The 21967-nt window shown below is 41.7% G+C and overlaps 2 protein-coding genes across 2 annotated transcripts; one reads left to right on the top strand and one right to left on the bottom strand.

The window, feature by feature from the left end:
- Positions 1-1924: 1924 nt before the first annotated feature.
- Positions 1925-8422, top strand: b3gnt2l (UDP-GlcNAc:betaGal beta-1,3-N-acetylglucosaminyltransferase 2, like). The gene is made up of 4 exons (XM_061681722.1): positions 1925-2019; positions 3633-4189; positions 4414-4529; positions 6147-8422. Exons 2-4 carry the CDS (start codon positions 3677-3679, stop codon positions 6742-6744), a joined length of 1227 nt encoding a protein of 408 aa, XP_061537706.1. The 5' UTR covers positions 1925-2019; positions 3633-3676; the 3' UTR covers positions 6745-8422.
- Positions 7794-19651, bottom strand: bckdha (branched chain keto acid dehydrogenase E1 subunit alpha). The gene is made up of 8 exons (XM_061681721.1): positions 19382-19651; positions 17318-17494; positions 16793-16879; positions 16605-16713; positions 14547-14708; positions 14181-14387; positions 13571-13712; positions 7794-12651 (listed from the first exon to the last, which is right to left on the bottom strand). Exons 1-8 carry the CDS (start codon positions 19505-19507, stop codon positions 12300-12302), a joined length of 1362 nt encoding a protein of 453 aa, XP_061537705.1. The 5' UTR covers positions 19508-19651; the 3' UTR covers positions 7794-12299.
- Positions 19652-21967: the final 2316 nt, after the last annotated feature.

The following is a 21967-nucleotide window of genomic DNA, read 5'->3' on the forward strand; positions in this document are numbered from 1 at the left end:
TGTAGACTGGTTGGGCAAACTCCCATGCACCCTCAAGAATGCTTCTGAGAGTGTAGAGCTGGTCCACTGGTCCACTGGTCCATGGCCTGAACGAAAACCACACTGCTCCTCTTGAATCTGAGAACCGACTACCAGACAGACCCTCCTCTCCAGAACCCCTGAATAGACCTTAGCAGGGAGGTTTAGGAATGTGATCCCCCTGTAGTTGGAACACACCCTCCGCTCCCCCTTCTTAAAAAGGGGGACCACCACCCCGGTCTGCCAATCCAGAGGCACTGTCCCCAATGTCCATACAATGTTGCAGAGGCGTGTCACCCAGGACACCCCCACAACATCCAGAACCTTTAGGAAATCTGGGCGGATCTCATCCACCCCGGGGGCCCTGCCACTGACGAGCTTTTTAACCACCTTAGTGACCTCAAACCCAGAGATAGGAGAGCCCACCTCAGAGCCCCCCAACTCTGCATCCTCTTGGGAAGGCATGTCGGTAGAATTGAGGAAGTCTTCGAAGTATTCAGCACACTGATTCAAAACGTCCCGAGTTGAGGTCAGCAGCGCCCCATCCCCACTATACACAGTGTTGATGGTGCACTGCTTCCCCCTCCTGAGATGCCGGATGGTGGACCAGAATTTCCACAAAGCTGTCTGGAAGTCATTCTCCATGGCCTCACCAAACTCCTCCCAGGCCCGGGTCTTTGCCTCTGCGACCACAAAAGCTGCATTCTGCTTGACTTGCCGGTACCCATCAGCTGCCTCGGGAGTCCAACAGGCCAAAAAGGCTCGATAAGACTTCTCCTTTCAGCTTGACAGCATCCCTTAACCGCTGGTGTCCACCGTGTTCGGAGATTGCCGCCACGACAGGCACCGACCACTTTACTGCCGCAGCTTCGGTTAGCCGCCGCAACAATGGAGGAGTCCACTCGGACTCAATGTCCCCCGCCTCCCCTGGGACGTGGGTGAAGTTCTGTCAGAGGTGGGAGTTGAAACTCCTTCTGACAGGGGACTCTGTCAGGCATTCCCTAGCAGACCCTCACAATACATTTGGGTCTGCCAGGTCGGACTGGCATCTTCGCCCACCATCGAAACCAACACACCACCAGGTGGTGATCGGTTGACAGCTCCGCCCCTCTCTTTACCCGAATGTCAAGGACATGCGGCCGCAAGTCAGATCACACAACCACAAAGTCAATCATCGAACTACGGCCTAGGGCACATATGTCAAACTCAGGCCCGGGGGCCAAATTTGGCCCACGATGTAACTATATTTGGCCCGCAAGACCATATCAAATGTGTATTAGAGCTGGCCCGCCAGTATATAGCACATGCGCCACTAATATTACAAATCCCAGAATGCACCTACGGGCAATTTAGAGTTGTCAATTAACCTACCATGCATGTTTTTGGGATGTGGGAGGAAACCGGAGTGTCCGGAGAAAACCCACGCAGGCACGGGGAGAACATGCAAACTCCACACAGGCGGGCCCAGGATTTGAACCCCGGTCCCCAGAACTGTGAGGCAGATGTGCTAACCAGTCGTTCACTCTGCCGGTTAGGTTAATGATATTTGAGAAAAAATATTATTACAAGACTGAAGCCAGATTTTTTTTTTATAACATAAAAAGTGCTATACCTGAGAAATAAGGGGGGAGTATATTATTTTCAAGAATAAAAAGTAGTTCAGGTTAGTAACCCCATTTTATACGCAATTTGGCCTACATCACTATTCAATAAACTACACTAACGTCATAATTCCAGTAAATATGTATTTAAAAACACACTTGTATATACCATAAATAATAAAGCAAATGGAAAAACACTAGGCCTGAGCGTGCCTTCTTATGCTGCGTAACCACGTGTTCGGTGTTCGACCTCCGCCGCGTACGCTAGTCCCTTGCGCACCATTACATCAATAGTACCTCCCCACCCACAGCTGTGGATGTTTTCAACAAACCTTCTCGGTAAGGTCACGTGATCCTCGGCGTCGTTGAACCGCAAGCAGCCTCGGGAAGCCACGTTCCAGTAAGTTTGGTTGCTATTTTTCTTCCCCCCTCCCAATGTATGTTTAAGTCGCCTCAATATAGCGTTCATATGCGAGCTTGTTTGCTTCTGCTTCTATTGAGCCGAGCCCCTGTAATTAGGAGGTCCATGCTTAATTGCGTGGTGTTTAACACACCATGTACACCCGTGGAGAGGGTAACCAAGACCACCGCCGCCACAACAACTTATGGAACAGACGCTCCTGAAATGGAAGCTAATTTGTTTGTCAATTTGGACTTTGGACGAAATTAACCTCATTGTCTGTAATGGTGTCGTTAGGTCGATTTAAGCCCCCCTCAATTAAAATTAAAGGGAAGCGGGGTATGATGCCCCCCCCCCCCCTTTTAAGAAAACATGTCTATTTTGTTTGAAAATATTAGAATGGCTAACTTACAGAGCAATTAAATCACTTAATCCATACAACAATGAAATCACACCAAACTGCAACTTTGTTTTTGTAAAACAAAATGTAAAGTATTGAATAGGGGCATCTTAGTCTGGGGAAAATGCCCCCACATGTAAGATATTCCATCAACTTACCTCAAGATTGTTTGGGTTCCCGCTGACCAGTAATATGAACAAGGCCGCTGTGGTCCAGGGAAACAGCTGAGATTCAATTTGGTTCCAACCAGTGGTCAGGAAGGAAATTATGAACGGGAGTGAGAGTGTTTCACCCTGCTCTACACCCCCCCCCCCCCCCCATTTTTTGGGGGGTGTTTTAGGGCACAATGTGGGCAGTGGTGACATTACAAGTAGCAGCTTGACTACATTTCTTAGCAGCTTGGCCGCAACAAGGCTTTTAATCAAATACTGTAGCTTATGAGTAGTTGACTAACAATCATGGTCACATAACGCATTAACAGAAGCTACATTTCCCCAGGCAGTTCTAAACCTTAAACGCATCTCTTCCATTTGCGGTCATGTTTCGTACCCATCCCCAGGTGAAATCTTGTGAATTGTGCAGATAGGACATTTAAAAACGACATTTGACAATCCGGTATTAACGTTTTAGCTCGCAACAATATCTTTCTGAGTAGTTGTCATGACATTTTCACTAGTTGGAATTTTCATTGAAGGTATCTGTAATGCGATTGTGACTCGTCAAAATGACAGAAACCGATTTCTGGAATTCAGCTTTGCCCTAGTTCAAACTGAATTACAGATATCTGCAATGCTGGCCTAGGACAAATGACGTCACCTTTGCCATTCATGTGTACGGGGTTTGTCGTGTTTTTTATTTATTTATTTTTATAAACCTTAGCACTTTGAAACAGTAATCCATGCCTTTATCACATCACTGCTAGGCTACTGTAATGCACTTCATTTGGACGCAGCCAGGCCTGCCTCAAAACGTCTCCAGTTGGCTCAAAATGCTGCTGCCCGCCTCTTTACGGGAACATGTAAGAGGGAGCACATAACTCAGACTCTGACCTCTCTCCACTGTACACTTTCGAGTTCATTTAATATTATTTTACTTGTTTTAAAATCTTTAAATAATCTCGCCCTGCCTTTGAGCTGCTCCACTATGCTCCGGTTACCTCCAATTCTGCACTGACATACATGAACTCCTTTCATCTTTCACTCCCTGCACACAGGTCGGTCCTTCACTCGTAGATGATGATCCACGCCTAGCGCCCTCATGAGACTCACTCAGAGGTTCCGAGCGATGCTTCTCCTGTCCGCGTTATTCCTCGTCTTCCTCTACTCCACTGTACACAAGGAGGTAGTCTCTGGAGCAGAACAGGCTCCAAAGCGAGCCTTGGTGCGTCAAACGGCGGTTCGAACCCCGGTCCGAACCCAAGTACCAACCCCGCCAAAGATCAACGTATCTTCCGCGTTCAGGAATTCCATCCCAGAAAATGGAGCGTACTGGAACCGGCTTCTGCACTCTGGTCTCAAACACACAGACAAGGCCAAGGACCCGTTGAGCCGGGATCCGCCTTGGCATCACTGCCGAGAGACCAATCAGGATCTGATGGACACGAACGTGCACAATTTGGCCTCGTACCCGCTCCTGCTGCAGAATTTTCTGCGGGGAATGAAGTGTCGATCGCCCCCGTTCCTCATGGACCAGCCTGACAAGTGTGGAGAGAACGCTACCTTCCTGCTCTTCGCCATCAAGTCCATGCCAGCTAACTTTGAGCAGCGGCAGGTGTTTTCACTTAAATCGTTCTCTAAAATACTGAATTAAATGCAAATGTATTGACATTAAAAGTGGAATACAGCTGAACTGTACTTAGGCAGTGATTCTTTTGCTTACCACTAGAGAAAGCCTGTGGACCACTAGCCATTAGCGGTACCACACTTTGAGCGTCACTGACAAAGGCAAGGCACTTTATTGACAGGCCTACTTTGAATGTTATTTATTTTACACAGGCGGTGCGTGACACCTGGGGACGGGAGTGCCTCCATGACGGTGGCCTACGTGTGAGGACCGTGTTCATGCTGGGCGCCGCCTCAACGGACGACCCAGACCTCAGCGCACTGCTACAGTTAAGTGTTGCCTGCAAAATTTAAGGGGGTGTCGCGCATGGCAAGATTTGGTTCTAGAAGTTGCTAAATGACATAGCAATTGATCACTGCAGAAACTTAAAAACTAACCAAGATTAAAAATCTGAGATCATGGCAAAATATGCTTTAAATTTTGTTTGCCATTTCTTGTTATATATTTTTTTATTTCTTATTAAAAAATATCTTCTTACCAGGCAATTTTCGTGTCATTTTTGTCACTTGCTTCAAGCAGTTTGTCCGTTCAAAATATTATTGAAAATTTGATGTTGAGATTTTATTCCAATTTATAAAAAGGTCTGTCTTCAAATAAGGAACATAAAAATCCTACAGGTTTAGGTAGTCTACATTTTCAGACATCAGATTATATTTTTGAGGCTAGCTAATGTACATTTACTCTTTAAATCTTGTCAAGCCAAATTTTCCTGTTCTATTGATTGGGAATTTATTAATTTCAGCAAAATTACCCATTAAATTATTTTTTTTTCTTGTTTTTAGCCTTAAAAACCCCCAAACTAAACCTGGTATAATTTTACTACTGTACTTACACCTACCATGGTAGGGTGAACACCAGCATATTCGCGTTTTTGATTTAGTTATGCATTTATTTAATTCTGGGGGGGACCTATCCTTCATTATTTGGCTGAAAAACTTATTTTTGCGCTTCGGCCAAAGCAAGCGATAATAGTTTATAGTGATATTTTGCTCCCAGGGAAACAATTAGAATTTAATTGGGCTTTTTGGCGAAATTAGTGCTTTCCACCACCTTGTGGCAACTGCATGCAATTACAAATCCTTTTGATTGGGGGACTTCAATTACTTGCGGATGTTCGCTATTCCCAGCAGGGCTCAGCCCCATCACGAATCACTGCATTTCTTATTTTAAGATAAAGTTAATCACCAAAAATCTCCATTTTATTTATAAAAAAAAAAAAAAAAAAAAAAGTTAACACCTTCAGATTTTTACTGGAAAATGCTTGAAGCAAGTGAAATGCTCTTACACAAAACTGCCTGGTAAGAAGAAATATCTCAGAGTAGTTTGCCTTGATTTGCGATTTAAGTGGATTTAAAAAGCCTGCACACCAAAAAGGGCCTTTAAGTCAAGGTGGAGGGAATTATGACAAGTTCCAAATAGCAGTTAGTGTTGGTACAAAAGCTTCAGGCTCCTGTTCGAGAGAGGAAAACATGTCAGCAAAAACCTAATAGAACATCTGAAATTTAATTGGGGTTAATTTGAGGTATTTTAAAAGATGGCAGGTGCGTGCTGACGCCCTTTTTGAGTTTTAATGTGATTTGTTAATTCTGAACACAGCCACATCCCACGTTCTTAGAGGGTGTGCACACAATTTATTTCACCTATTGAAAAGATAAAAAAAAAATAATAATAATTGTCTTGGTCTCATTGTTTTTTTGCACACAAACACGGCATTTGAACAGTGGTATGTGGACTTATTAAATCTGCTGTATTTGTTCTTAATTTAGAGTAAGTGGCTAGATTTGTTGGTAGGTGCCCCCCCCCCCCCGAGGAAAAAATTTCAAAGGGAGTCTAAAAAGTTTCTCTATCTAGCAACAAAAGTGCTGAATTGGCGTGAATGGCTCAGGTTTGAAGCTGAGCGCTACGGCGACGTACTGCAGGCCGACTTCCATGAGTCCTTGTTCAACCTGACCCTCAAGATCAACACCTTCCTGCAGTGGACCCTGGATAGGTGTCCGCGGGTCTCCTTCATCTTCAGCGGAGACGACGACGTTGTGGTCAACACTCCGGCTCTGCTGGGCTACCTCCTCTCGCTCGACTCTTCCAAGGCCTCACGGTTGTACGCCGGACACGTGATAAAGACGGCAAGCCCCCTGCGGGACCCCAAGAGCAAGTACTTCATCCCCATGAGCTTCTATGAGGGACCATACCCGGCCTACGTGGGCGGCGGAGGCTTCGTCATCTCGGGGGCGTTGCTGGCACCGCTCTATTCGACTTGCGAAGTCATTCCCTTCTTCCCCATTGACGACGTCTACGTGGGCATGTGCTTCAGTGCCCTGGGGGTCTCGCCCGAGGCACACGCCGGCTTCCAGACCTTCGACATTCGAGAGAGGGACCGTGAGAACCTGTGCGTCTACAAGAAGTTGATCCTGGTCCACCGCCGGTCCCCCCAGCAGGTGAAGAGAATTTGGAGGGGCATCCACAGTCCCCTGCTGACCTGTTGAGGCGGAATATTTTAGGGATGATGGAGGTGAAGATGAAACGTTGGACTGCGTGGTTTAATATCAAATTTCCAACCACAGAAACATTTAAATGTCTGATCAGACCTTGTTTAACATTGTGACATAATTAAAAAATAATTTTGCTGCACACGAGGACCAACGCAGTACATTTCAGTGGGACTATTAAAAACATTTTTCGGTTTAGTATTTTTGGTGCACTTTATTTTTTTGTCTTTGCCGGTTTGCAAGATAATGCAAATGATAACCAAGAACTCAGATTTGCACATCGACGACTTTGGTGTGAATGGAACGTTGCGATCAAAATTGCTGCCAAACAACCAGAAAATAGCCTGCTAGCCAACAAAGATGCAACTTGATAAATTGAGGAAGTTTAGTTTGTAAAAATAAGGACCGAAACCAAAAAATAAAAATGCAAATGGAACAGTCCAATCAAAATGGCAACCGAATGACTGAATGTTTACACATCGTCAGCCATCTTCCACAAACCAGGAAGTAGCTTGCCAGCAAACAGAAGGAACTTAAGTGGAGAAAAGTTTAGTTCGTGGAAGCCAGGAGAGAAAGTTTTGGTGTTGTGCTAATCGGGAAAAAGGTAGTCTGTAGCTAACAACCAAAGATGGAACTCTGTACGTCTACAAAGTTCTGTTGAAATGTTCATTAATACAACACAACCCATTGGACTGATAGTTTGTGAACCAAACTAAGACTTGACCACAAAATACAAAGGATAGAGAAATACTTATAGTAGAATATATAGTCATTCATTCAGCTTCCATTCCGCTTAGCCTCACTAGGGTCGCGGGTGTGGAAAATATTAGAAAAAACAATATTTGGCAGAAATACAAAAAGGACAATTGAAAAATACAAAAACAGTGGAAAAATTAATACAAAAATACCAACATCAGAAAAATGGAAAACAAAGAGATGGACAAATACAATATTGGATAACAAATAGGAAAAATTAATTCATAAATACTGGAAAATATTTTCAATTAGAAAAAAAAAATTGACAGAACTACCAGTTTCGAGTTGGATGTTTTTATTTTGTTCACAAAACACAGGGCAAGAAAGAAGCTACATCGTTGTGCTATCGATGAGTTTCATACAACCCACTAAAATCCATTAAATAAACCAGATGAGGATACATGTAACATATTCAACTTTGTTATTCGCACGGCATCCACTCGTATCCTTCTGTTTACAGTTAGTGATATATGACAAGGAAGTGTGCTAACTGTAAGGCACCAAGCAGGAGAACATATATAAAAACACACAATCCTCATCAAAACTACATTGTTGTGCGTCAGTATAAAGCAGGCGTTCTCAAACCGTCTTGGTCTAGTGAACCCATATTGGGGATATCATTTTCCAAGGAGCCCTTTATAATCCTAACATAACTACCACAACATGTGGTTGGCCTAAAAGCATAGTTGCTTCAGCCATATTTGAACGGTTAAAAGGGGGGAAAAAAAGAATAATAATTCAACCTGTGCAGATTACCTTGTTTTTTGACAACCACATTGGTATTATTTGATATTGTGACAGCAAGTTAAAAATAACATGACATTAGGCTAGTGACGTGTACCCCTAAATGACATAAGAATTAAGAAGTCTCCTATTTTACGGTGGCCTTGAGTGCCCTGAAAGGCACCTACTAATAAAAGGAATTGAGTGGAAAAAAAGTTGTTACGATAACGAATTCATACTTAAAAAAAAACAAATTGAATTTTACAAGAACAAAGGCATTTTCTTTGTCTGTATAAAAAGTCACAAGTTGTATTCTTTCAAGATATTCGTAATTTTGTGCTACTTGACTCAGTTTGACGAAGAGTCATTTTAACAAGTACATTTTGAAGAAAATAAAAAGTTTTTGGTTTGACATTTTACGACTTGTTCTGGAAAAGACTCATTTATTTAAAAACAAAAAAGGCCATTTGCTCTTGAAAAAAGACGCATGTAACAAAACACCTTTTGTTAAACGTTTTTCATACAGGGAGGTCAGAGTTATGCAGTGACATGTCATTATTATAGCAGAGCTTTGACTTGGCCTAAAGCTAAGTTAGGGAGGAGAAACTGGTTTCAGTTACCCATATAAGTCTTATGGCATATAGACCCTTTCCAAACAGAAATCTGAATATTATGGAAAAGTTTATTTCCATAATTCCATTCAATAAGTTAAACTTTCATAGATTCAGGGCCCACAATTTCAAGTATGTATTTATTTCTACATAATTTGGGTTTCCAGCTCATAAACCCCACAAAATCAGGAATTTAAAAAAATAGAATACTGTGAAGAAATCACCATTTACTTCTGTTTTTGTAGTGGGGAAAAAAGAAATTAGTGTCACATTAAATCAATCAAAATATGGTACTTTCAAAACAATATGTTAATCCTCAGCAGAAGGAATCATGAAGTCCTCGAAAACATTCTGGGCCTGGTTGTTCAATACTCGGTTATTTTAACCACTGGTTAACCCCTAACCACCGGTTAAATTCTTAACCAACCGTTAGCTAACCGACTGTTAAATATGCGTTGTTCAAAATATGGTTAGTCACGTCGTTGGTTAACGCCACCGTCAAAGTTAACCGTGTGGTTGACGTCACTGGTCAGCGCCAATATATCCCACAAGTCTTCATTTGGTTGACTTTAGCGAAAAAACTGTCTTGAGCAGACCAGGGCCATTTCACACACATTGGTGAACTTTCCTCTAAGATTAAACAACCATCAACTTATTGTTTTGTACACTGTAACATAGTCTACAGGAACAGTTATGGTATGTCTATCGTGATAATAGGTATCATATTGAAATGAAATTCACTGAATGTATTATTAATGTTCCAAAGATGTACAGCTCTCTGTTTTGTACTTAAGATTGAATACAGAGAAGGGGCATCACCTACAATTGTTTTTATTTATAGCTAATTCATTGATTTTATGTTTCATATCAAGCAATAATTCTCATACCCCATGTTTAATTTTGATAAGGACGGTTTTGGGAAGAAAAAAAACTAATTTTTATACTGAATGCCAGTTGAGGTTTCATTGTACTTAGTTTTTTTTAATTTATATTTTTAAATATAATAATAGCAGCAGACTTTTACATATATTTATATAAAATGCATCATCATTGCCATGTCTCTTTCAACGAACTTTAATTGGTATTCAATGATCCAGTGAACAGAAAATTACAGCAGATATTTTGCAGGTGCTTCACATGGATGTAATATGTTTCTGTCAATATCTCTTACTGAAAAACTGACTTCATTGTGGGACAATTCTTAATAAATCCATGAGCTAATTTTATCTTGCATTTATTTTAACCTATATTATTATATACAATTGAATCTAATTTTTGACTGTTATTCAAGTTACTGTGGAAAAGGAAATTTTACGGGTGCTTCATACAGACGCAACGTTTATCCATTTCCAATATTTGTTTCTGACTTCATGATGTAAGATCGTTCAAATGTCCAAATAGATCACACTCATGTCTTATTTATTGAATAAATCTATGAAATATGTTCTTTTCCCAACTTTTAATGTCCCATGTCTGGATATTTCACACCCATGACTGGATATTTCACACTGGAGCTCAAGCAGCTTGGGTTCTGTTCTTCACCCGTCTTCCTCCAGACCCTTGGAGCTTGATTCACGAATGAATGACACACTTTACTTTCATCAGAAAAGAAGACCTTGGACCACTGACCAACAATCCAGTCCTTCTCCTTGGCCTAGTTGAGACACTTCCTACGTTAGCTCAGGCTCACAAGTGTCTTGACCCAAGGAACCCAACAGTTGTAACCCATCTCCCGGATGCGTCTGAATGTGGTGGTTTTTGAAGCTGTGACTCATTCCACTCTTTCTGGATCTCTGTTAGATTCTTGAATGTTCTCTGTTTGATAATACGCTGAAGCCCACAGTCATGTCTCTTGTTGGTGCATCTTCTCCCGGCACCTTTTCTCCTTCCACTAGACTTTCCATTGATCTGCTTGATATGCACTCTGTGAACAGCCAGCCTCCCAAGCTATGAACGTTTGTGGCTGACCCATCATTAATGAAGGTCTTCTGGCCAGTTGTCAAGTCTACAGTCTTCCCCATATTGAACCCAGCTGAGACAATTTAACCAAATTGAAGCAATTGAATAATACCTGCAGAAACCTGTGCAGGTGCTTTGAGTTTAGTAGAGCATTAGTGTGTGACACTCAGTTTAAAACATTTATGGCCTGCAAAATTTGGGCTGATTTCTTCACAGTATACTAATTTTTTGAATTCCAGATTTTGTGGGTTTTATGAGCTGGACTCCCAAATTATGTGAAAATAAATACCGTAATTTCTCGTGTATAATGCGCACCCCACACCCCAAAATTGTCAAAAGTCAATAGTGCGCGTTATACATAGGTATAGGGGCAAATGGAAAAATCATTCACATTTTATAAATGTATGCCCCCATCTAGTGGTTATGAAAAAGCTGTACACTTTCATTCCAAAATGCCACCGCCACCTAGTGGTTATAGAAAAGGTGTCGCCTACACTTTCATTCCAATATGACACGGGTACGTATGACTGCATATATGTACAGTTCTGCTCATAAATGTACATACCCTGGCAGAATTTGTGAAATATTTTTTTTAAATATGACTGATGACTGAACAACAACCATAATTAATTTATTTATGGTTATGTTTTGTTGAATGATAATGCTTTTCTGAAATGCTTGACTGTTTAATTTGAATCCCATTAAATTAAATGTGTTTCGCCTGGTCCTTCGTTTCTTTCAAGAATTGTTCCCATCTTACAAATTCTGCCGGGGTAATCGAACATATGAGCACAACTGTGTGTTTTTTAATTTACTAAATAAACGTAGGGCTGTGAATTTCAAAAGAAGAGCAAGTAAATTAAAAAAAGGATTACGGGTTCAAATAAAGTGCTTAACTACAGAATCATTCTTTGAAAAAAAACTAAGAAAATACGGATAATACTTCGTTTTAATCATATGGGTAGAAGCAAAATCGTGCATTGTAAAAATGCATTATACATGGGTAGAAGGGTTTTCCAGGAGTTTGAGGTCAACTTTGGGGGTGCGTATTATACATGGGTGCACATTATACACGAGAAATTAAGGTACTTGAAAGTGTGTAAATTATGGGACCTGAATCTATAATCTATAAAAGTTTTACTTTTTGAATTGAATTAATGAAATAAATAAATGTTTCCATGATAGGCAATTTTTTTGGAAAGTGTCTGTGGTTGCCTAAGTCAAACTTGAACAGTTTCGGGAAAACAAGAAAAAACATTGAACAAATGAACAGCCAATTTGCTCCACAAAGAATAAAAACATTTTTCGCAAGCACAATGTTCTTTTTATTGATACAGTAACTTATTAATGACTTAGGCAACATATGCTATTAGGCTACTGATATTTAGGAATGCACTTTTTTTGAAAGGTTATGAAAACTGATTCAAATTTTTTTTGCAGATCCCCAAGCTACGGCTCATGTACTTCGGATTCCCCAGTTTGAGAACTCCTGGTATAAATTATTTAGTGAGAGTCTTTATCGTAGAGGTCCAAGGGGTAGTGCTCCTTGTATTGTTGCACGTGCCTGAAGAGCGACTCACGCTGCTTGTTGAGGGCGGGCGTCATCTCCTCGTAGACGTCGGTGAACAGCAGCTCTGGGTTGGGTTTTAGGCGCTTCTCGGCCCGTTCGAAGACCTCCATGACGGTCTTGCGTGACTGCTTGCGCCAGGCACGCTCATCGTCCTCGCTCCACCAGCCCCGTGACGCCATGTAGTGGCGTAGGCGCGAGATAGGGTGGTCCTGCTTGTCCCAGTAGTTGACTTCGTCCACCGAGCGGTACGCTGAGCTGTCGTCGCTGGTACTGTGGTGGCCGATCCTGTACAAAACAAAAGCCGAAACATATTAACATGACGTATAGACCAGTGTTTCCCAACCTTTAGTGAGCCAAGGTGCGTACAGTGGTAATTTGACTTATGATTGGCCCGATTTATGAGTTTTTTGAAATACCAGCTGTTGCTCTGCCATTTTTTTGTCTTGAGTTGCAAGCAAAAATTTGAGTGACGAGTCCTAGACGGTAGCATCAGTTTGTCAGACAGTGAACACAAAATAGGCTTCAGGCTGTTTATTGCCACTCATATTTGTAGTTGACTGTCAAACTAAACATTGAACAAAGAGAATTACACGTGAATTTAAAACAACCACACAATTTTGCCTTCCACTAGCTTAATGCTCACACACGATGCAAAACACTGTAGACGGGCTAACAAAACTAGCATTGATGTTGAGCATTTAAGCAATGAATATCCATCCATCCATCCATCCATTTTCTGTAGCGCTTATCCTCAGTAGGGTCGCAGGCATGCTGGAGCCTATCTCAGCTCACTTCGAGCGAGAGGCGGTGTACACCATTAACTGGACCCCAGCCAATCGCAGGGCAAACAACCATTCAAACTCACATTCACACATTGGGGCAATTTAGAGTCTTCAATCAACCTACCACGCATGTTTTGGGGATGTGGGAGGAAACCAGAGTACCCGGAGAAAACCCACGCAGGTACAGGGAGAACATGCAAACTCCACACAGGCGAGGCCGGATTTGAACCCAGGTCCTCAGAACTGTGAGGCAGATGTGCTAACCAGTCAGCTACCATGCCGCCAAAAAAACCCCAGTGTTTTGCGTCACGAGCTTGGTGAGTCTACAAATATTTGAAAAAAAAATAAATGCTGCCTTGCCCGAACTTATTTCTAGTATTTGGTGCAATTGTACGGCCATATGACCCTTTCCACTCACTCACCTATACGTCATGGCCTCAATGAGGAAGGGCTGGTTCTCGGCGACGGCTCTGCGCCGAGCCTCCTTGGTGACATTGTACACGGCGAAGACGTCGTTCCCGTCCACGCGGATGGAAAGCATGCCATAGCCGGGACCGCGAGCAGCTGTTAACCATTACGCAGTATTAGTGTTATTACTATTATGATTACTATTAATAGTAGTGGCAACAGTATTCAGTGAGGGGCTTGCTGTCATCCATCCACCTTTGCTTCCATCAATTTATTATCCTACTGTATCAATCCATCTATACATGCACCTATCAATCAACCTATCTATCCATACTGTACATCTATCATCTAACTCTTTTCATCATCAATCCACCCATTTATCCATCTAGTCTCTCGCTCTACCTATCATCTACCCATCGACCTATTTTTCCACCTAGCTTTTACATCCACATTTGCCTGTCTATCTACCCATCTGTCTACTTTATCTACCATTTATCAATCTACTCTATATATTTATCTATGCATCCATCAATCTACTGGATCCATCTATCTAATATGTTAAAAAGGGTGGAACACAGAAAAACAAAACCACACGAGCAGTTTTTTTTTTTTTTTTTTTTTTACCGATGCCGTCGCCCCTGTACTGCTCGTTGGTTGGGGTGGAGATGGCGTATCCGTTGTTGCGGCAAAAGAAGATGAGCGGGCACTCCAATGTGGCCGAGAAGTTAAAGCCGGCGTGGGCGTCGCCCTCGCTGGCCGCTCCCTCTCCAAAGTAACAAATCACAGCTCGGTTGATGTTCTCCCGCTTGATGGCGTACGCTGCTCCCACCGCTGGATGACAGGAAATAGGACATTACACACTGTACACCATAGACTCAAGTCACGACTTGATTGGAGTCAGACTAAAGTCACCAATTTTTGGACTTGGGTCTTGTCGGCTAAAACTTTTAATTGCCAACTCTGCCCCAATTTGTGCGATGGCAAACTCACCTTGTGGGATCTGTGTGGCCAGCGGTGATGAGATGGTGACAAAGTTGAGGTCCCGTGAACCGTAGTGGACGGGCATCTGACGCCCTTTGCCCAGGTCGTCGGTGTTAGCATAGCATTGAGCCATGAAGGAGTCCAGGGGGAAGCCACGATACATCAGCACACCTGCGGGGGGCGCACACAAGCTCTATGGTCATGAAAGTTAGAAGTTAGCTTTTCAAGTTTCAAACAAGCGCTAGTGTTTCAAAGTAGGGTTTCAGGGCAGGGTTAGAGTTTCAAGTTGGGATTTTAAACTCTGGTTAAATCGGAGTTGGGTATTCAAATTGGGGTTTCAAGTAAGTGGTTCAAGTTGGGTCTTAAGCCAGGGTTAGGGTTTCAATTCATCCATCCATCCATCCACTGTCTTCCGCTTTAATAGGGAAGCACAGACTTCCCTCTCCCCAGCCACTGCAACCAGCTCTTCTGGGGGGAATCAAAGCCAGGGTTTGGGTTTCAAATTAAGGTTTCAAGCCTGGGTTAGAGCTTCATACAAGGGTTAGTGTTTCAAGGTAGTGTTTCAGGGCAGTGTTAGGGTTTCAAATGAGGTTTTTAAGCCTGGGTTAAGGTTTCAACTATTGATTTCAAACCAGGGTTAGTATTAGACATCACAATCCTTATACATGCTATTTATGACTATGTCCACACCTACAAACCCCAATTCCAATGAAGTTGGGACCTTATGTATAACGTAAATAAAAACAGAATACAATGATTTACAAATCCTTTTCAACCTATAGTCAATGTAATACACTACAATTACAATATATTTAATGTTCAAACTGATCAACTTTTTTTTCTACAAATATTTACTAATTTTGAATTTGATGCCTGTAACACATACCCAAAAAGCTGCGTCCTGTGTGGACGTGTACTCTTTTATGTATGTCTCTAAACATGTATTAATTGGCCTGTTATTTTCTTGTTCAAAGTTGGTTACTCTCAGCGAAAACACGGTTCCAGCCAGACCTATGTGACAAGTGCATTGTTTCACCAAATCACTTATTTCGATGTTTTGCGACTGCTTGAAATGATACGTTAGCAATTAGCATGGCTCAGACATCGTCTTCGCCTATCCACTCCTCGTCCTCCCTTCGTGACACTTATAAGAAGCATGGTAAGAAGGGTAGCTTATTCGCTACCATGGAGACGATGATCAGTGACTTACGGTACAATGCATTGTCACCAGACGCAAAGAGAACTTTCGCCTCCGCGGCTTGGCAACCGGGGGGCATAATAATATAGCGTGTACCAAGCAGCTGTTCAAAGTGGACGCGACGGTAAAGTCAGACGATGGATTTTTTTTCCCCCCCCCCAATAACTGGAACAATCACGGTTGCGGCCGTAACGAGACAACGTTCAGTGATTTTCATAACAAAATACGGACATTCCCTAACATTTGGCAGCTGTGGGCTTTCAATGTTGGTTTTCGGACTTGCCCCTTAAGTGTAGAGATTTCTTCAGATTCTCTGAATCTTTTGATGACATTATGGACCGTAGATGATGAAATCCCTTAATTCCTTGCAATAGTACATTAAGAAACATTTTTCTTAAACTGTTGGACTATTTGTTCACACAGTTGTCCACAAAGTGGTGAACCTCACCCTATGCTTGCTTGTGAACAACTGAGCCTTTCAGAATGCTCCTTTTATACCCAATCATGACACTCACCTGTTTCGAATCAACCCGTTTACCTGCGGAATGTTGAAGTGTTTTTTAGCATTCCTCAACTTCCCCAGTCTCTTGTTGCCCCTGTCCCAGCTTTTTTTGGAATGCGTTGCTGGTATCAAATTCAAAATGAGATAATATTTGCATACAAACAAACTGTATCAGTTTAAACATGAAATATATTGTAGTTATAGTGTATTCAATTGAATATAAGTTGAGAAGGATTTGCAAATCATTCTATTCTGTTTTTATTTACATTTTACACAACATCCAAACTTCATTTGAATTGAGGTTTGTACAAATATTTTTAATAAAATGCTGAGGAGTTATTTTTGGAATAAATACACTAAGACCCACCAGCTTCTCTGTATTGGCCGAAGACCATGTCCTTTGGCTCAAGAGCGGCAGCGCTGCCGATGTGCGTGCCTTCCTCACCGTAGTTGGTCATGTAGAAAGAAATCCTCCCCTGTGATTGGAAACAAATCAACACCATTCATATTTGCCCAACGTTTAAAAACAGGAAACGAGTGCCGGACAGAAAGTACCTGTCTCTGGGATTCATAAAGAATGCGGTCCATTGTGTTCAGCAGGGTCATCTTTTGATAAAAGTTCAGAACTGCGTCTTTGGGGAGCTGAAGAAAACACAATTTTTTGTTTTAGGAGGCAATTTGTCGGTAACAGAGTAATCCACCAAAGTAGCTGCTTAAGGCCCTCGTGACCAATAGGGGGCCCCCCAAGCACAATTACAGTTGACCCCCGCATATTCACAGATTGGCATTTGCAAATTAAATTTTTTTTGGAACCTATCTTTATCCAGAGAAAAACTCACCTGTTGCTGATTTTCTGTAACGTGGCAAAAAAAAAGTCCGAAAATTATTTATATAGGGCTGAACGAGTGTGTCACAAGGAAGAGTCATGCCATATCACCTGTGACAAAACTTCTTTCAACTCTGCATTCCCTCAAGGGGAACTTAAAAAAAATCAATATTATTGTCAGAAATAGAGGGCCCTCCAAATCACATTTTGCTTTTCGTGGGCCGGCTCAGGACAATAAGGTGGATGGGCTCTACCTGAGGGTCTTGAGAAGGGTTGATGATGTTGCCCTGGCGGTCCATCACCCGGTACACCGGGATGCCTGAGATGACATTGGGCTCGATGAACTCCAGCTGGTCCACAAACTCCGCAGAGGCACCAGGAAACTGAGGCTTCTCCAGCGTTGAGTCAAATGGCTGCTGTCTATGCATGGCCTAGAAAGGTCGAGTCAGGGCATTATTAATTACATCCAGCCGTACCTTGACTTACAAGTGCCCCGACTTTTGAGTTTTTTTAGTTACAAGCTGTCCCTCGTCTATTGTTTTGTTTTTTTAATTTGTGTTGCAAGACAAAATTCAATTAACAAGCAAACTTTAGATACCCCATAGCTCGGGTGAAGTGAAAAGGAGAGCCATCATCATTGATGCCCTTTCAGCTGTTTTTTTAGTGGGACAAACAGACAAATACAAAATGAGGAGCTAGAGTAGGCCAAAACTCATGCCCAGAAGCTGACATGGAGGCGAACCACCTAGCTTCCTGGCGTCGGGCTCTTGGACAAGGCCTCTTTAAAAGATACACAGGACCCATTAATCGATGAATTGACAACTAATCGATTATTAAACAAATCAATAACAATTTTTGTTGATGGAAACTAACTTAAAATTGTCAAAATCCTCAGAATTTCAGCCTTTCAACAGTAAATATTAATAATTCTATTTATTATACTAATTAAGTAGTAAATAATAATAATTAAATGTATTGGGGACTCTAAATTGCCCGTAGGCGTGACTGTGAGTGCGAATGGTTGTTTGTTTGTATGTGCCCTGCGATTGGCTGGCAACCAGTTCAGAGTGTACCCCGCCTCCTGCCCGATGACAGCTGGGATAGGCTCCAGCACGCCCGTGACCCTAGTGAGGAGAAGCGGCTCAGAAAATTGATGGATAACAATAAAGCAGACCGATTATGTTTGTGTTTCATCATAAAAGACATTTGCAAACATCTTTTACTTTTGAAAACAATTATCAACATTTTTGCATATTTTCTGAGATGTTACGGACCAAACCAGTAACTGCATCATAATTAATTTGTGTTTGTGCATTTTCTGCACTGTCAATTTGAAATAATGACCTGTTTTTTTAAATAAAGGAATGGAAATATTTAAAAAAAAATCATTTTCATTGATGAATCGAAAAAGTAATCATCAGATCAGTCAATTATTAAAATAATTGTCAGTTGCAGCCCCAGTTTTCTTACAATAACATGCTATTTTTCTTTATTAAAAACTATTTAAAAAAACTTATTAAATTTTTTTTTTAACAGATTAATGGAATTCAATTCATTTCAATGAGAAATGTTTTGATGTAAGAGTATATTGAGTTACAAGCTTGGTCAGAAAACAAATCATACTCGTAAATCAAGATCCCACTGTACTGGCTAAATGATTGATGATTGAACCATTGCAATCTGTTTGAAGACAGGGTTGGAAGCCTGTTTTAGGATTAGAACAAGCGTTTCAAGCCAATATTAGTGTTTCAAACTGTGGTATCAAGCCAGGGTTTAGTTTCAAACCTGGGTTAAGGTTTCAAGCTATTTTTTTAGCTATATATAGTGGTGCCTAATATATGTTTTTTGTGTAAAGCTGAAGATGTATTATTATTATTATACCACGTGTTTCTGTGACGACATTTCCGGACGCTCCCACTGCTCGTCCAATCACAAGCGACATTGTCGTATTGTATTATGTTTGCAGTGTAAAAGCCATATGTTTTGCTGCTAGACCCCACAAAGACTTGCTTGTTTGGCGTGTGTTGGTCGTCAAAGTGGGTTATAAAGTATCGCGAGACTTGAAAACGCTGCTATTCACGAAGGCTCATTGAAACGAGGCAAAAATAAGTCAAACCACCTCATTGTTTTCTTTTTAAACCATACACCCGCTCACAATATGAAATGGGAAATGACGCGAATCACGTGTTTTAGTGGTCCAAATTGCCCTTCCGGGTGTCCCGACTGACGTCATATTTTTGGGGGGCATTTACGCTAACGCGACCTTCGTTGCAAAGCGAAGCGATGCCACAAAATGGAAACATGATTCGTTTACTTACATTGAGTCGAAAGGCTCTGTGGTGAGGGAGCCTCGACGCATTCAGTGCCGCCGCTCCACGAGCAGCGTGGAAACACGTCCTAAACATTTTGCTCGCAGGGCTAACGCTGCTAACAATAGCCGCCATTGGCACCGTCCGCGCACACAGTTAGAACTTAGAAGCAATAAGTTAAATGGTCATGGGCAGTTGCACGTCCTTGAGAAATAATGGTAGTCACCCGATCGCGACACTGGATTTGTCACTTTCAAACACGCAACTGCACACAGTCCGGGGGAGAGGGAAAAAAAAAAAAAGCTACACACACCGCTTCGAGACCACAACGGAAAACAAAGAAGGCTTCAAAATAAGACATTTTGTTTTCTGTCATTTTTCTTTTGTTTTCGTATATAATGCTGCACATTTGTTGCCGTTTTCCGACATGAATGGCTAACAATAACTACCCCTCACTATAGTGATATATATATTTCACATATTCAATCAGGAGTTACAACCATAAAATTCCGGTATGTTCGTGGTAGATTATCGGGACTTTATTACATTATAGGCACTCAACTTTTCCGCATTGTTTTCATTTTACAGTGGTAAGTATCCACAGTCTCGTTTGTACAGTACTGCAGTAGAAATACGGGTGCTGGAATACTTCAGATAAAAATACGGATTCAACCAAAGTAAAAATCATAATAATAAAGAAAAAAGAAATATTTTCAAAACAACGTGTTCCCATAGCTTTTCTAACATTGTGAACTAAGAACAAAAGCTAAATTAGTTCATGATAACAAGTGAAAAACACACGTTATGTGTCCTTTTCCAGGTTTAGACCCAGAATTATTGAACGCACAAACTGACTGTTTGTAGGCTGAAACAAGACACATTCCCCACGATTCTCTGAAATAAGACCACGGATGGGTAATATCTTGCTTCTCCGAATCGTCAGTCATGCTCCCTGGTTCACGTTTCTCCATGTCGCTGCCTGTTTTTCTGCCTTAAGACTCCAAGATTGGAATGATCAAAATCTCAACCACAATTGACTCTACTTCTCTGTTTCGTCTTTTTTTATGTCATGTCGTCATCTTTGGAAATTGATGAAAGTAACAAGCATATTTTTGACAAAGTAAAAAGCGATATGTTTTTAAATTCTGAAAAGTATGACTGTACAGTATAATGTACTGAATTTATACTTTGTTATTTCCCACCACTGCCATTTTGTCATCATCATCAGACACATGCTCCCACACATATTTTTGTATGTATTTTTAGATTGTACAAGCCCATATTTCGAATATATTGATGTTTCATTTGCAGGGAGTATGCATTCCAGTATTTTGCATGAGTGTGTCTGCATTGTGCTGTATCACAGCTAAATTGTACACATTTTACAACTCTTGACTGCAATATGACTTCTTCTTCTTTTCCTTTCGGCTTGTCCCTTTAGGCGTCGCCACACCGCATCATCCTTTTCCATGTAAGCCTATCTCCTGCATCCTCCTCTCTAACACCAACTGCCCTCACGACATCCATCAAGCTTCCTCTAGCTCTCTTGCCTAGCCGCTCCATCCTCATCACCCTTCTACCAATATACTCACTATATCTCCTCTGGACGTGTCCAAACCATCAAAGTCTGCTCTCTCTAACTTTGTCTCCAAAAAATCAAACCTTGGCTGTCCCTCTGATGAGCTCATTTCTTATCCTATCCAACCTGCTCACTCCTAGAGAAAACCTCCATCTTCATTCCTGCCACCTCCAGCTCTGCTTCCTGTTGTCTCTTCAGTGCCACTGTCTTTAATTCCTACATCATGCCTGGCCTCACCACTGTCTTATAAACTTTGCCCTTCATCATAGCAGAGACTCTTCTGTCACAGAACACAACTGACATCTTCCTCCACCCGTTCCAACCTGCTTGGACCCGTTTCTTCACTTCCTGAACACACTCACCATTGCCCTGAACGTTTGACCCCAAATATTTATAGTCCTCCACCCTTGCTATCTCTTCTCCCTGTAGCCTCACTCTCCCCCCTCCACCTGTCTCATTCATGCACATATATTCTGTCTTACTTTGATTCACCATCTGTCCCTCCAAGTTCCCTTCCTGGATGCCAAACTTACCCATCACTTCTTCATCACCCCAGTTTCATTCACCAACATGTCCATTGCAATCTGCACCAATCACGACTCCCTCTCTCTGTCTGGGATGCTCAGAACTACTTCGTGTAGCTCCTTCTGGAATATCTCTTTCACCTCTTGGTCACATCCACACTACCTGTGGGGCATAGCCACTAATTACATTATCCATAACACCCTCACTTTCAAGTTTTAGCCTCATCACTCGATTTGACCCATAGGGCTGCACAGCAATATGAGTTTGCGAACTGTATAACATATCGCTGAATTATAATAAATTAAAGAGTATATACTCAGATTTTTACAAATGTACCTTACCTGATATCATTACAGTATGTATAAGCTTTTATAATAATAACACGCCACTTTCTTATTCACTGAATGTACCTGAATGGCGCACAGCAGGAGTGTGTGCGATACTGTGAAGTCATCAGTGAGCGCCTCCCCAAACGGTAAACACGAATTTAC

This window comes from Phycodurus eques, chromosome 7 (genome assembly GCF_024500275.1).
Source record: "Phycodurus eques isolate BA_2022a chromosome 7, UOR_Pequ_1.1, whole genome shotgun sequence".
Lineage (NCBI taxonomy): Eukaryota > Metazoa > Chordata > Actinopteri > Syngnathiformes > Syngnathidae > Phycodurus > Phycodurus eques.

What these genes read in the sequence shown, in the direction of transcription:
- b3gnt2l (XM_061681722.1), top strand. Translation starts at nt 3,677, where the DNA reads ATGAGACTCACTCAGAGGTTCCGAGCGATGCTTCTCCTGTCCGCGTTA. An exon ending in CTAACTTTGAGCAGCGGCAG is followed by an intron (nt 4,190 to 4,413) that starts GTGTTTTCACTT and finishes TATTTTACACAG; the next exon opens with GCGGTGCGTGACACCTGGGG. An exon ending in GACCTCAGCGCACTGCTACA is followed by an intron (nt 4,530 to 6,146) that starts GTTAAGTGTTGC and finishes TGAATGGCTCAG; the next exon opens with GTTTGAAGCTGAGCGCTACG.
- bckdha (XM_061681721.1), bottom strand. Translation starts at nt 19,507, where the DNA reads ATGGCGGCTATTGTTAGCAGCGTTAGCCCTGCGAGCAAAATGTTTAGG. An exon ending in ACAGAGCCTTTCGACTCAAT is followed by an intron (nt 17,495 to 19,381) that starts GTAAGTAAACGA and finishes CGACCTTTCTAG; the next exon opens with GCCATGCATAGACAGCAGCC. An exon ending in CGGCCAATACAGAGAAGCTG is followed by an intron (nt 14,709 to 16,604) that starts GTGGGTCTTAGT and finishes CGCCCCCCGCAG; the next exon opens with GTGTGCTGATGTATCGTGGC.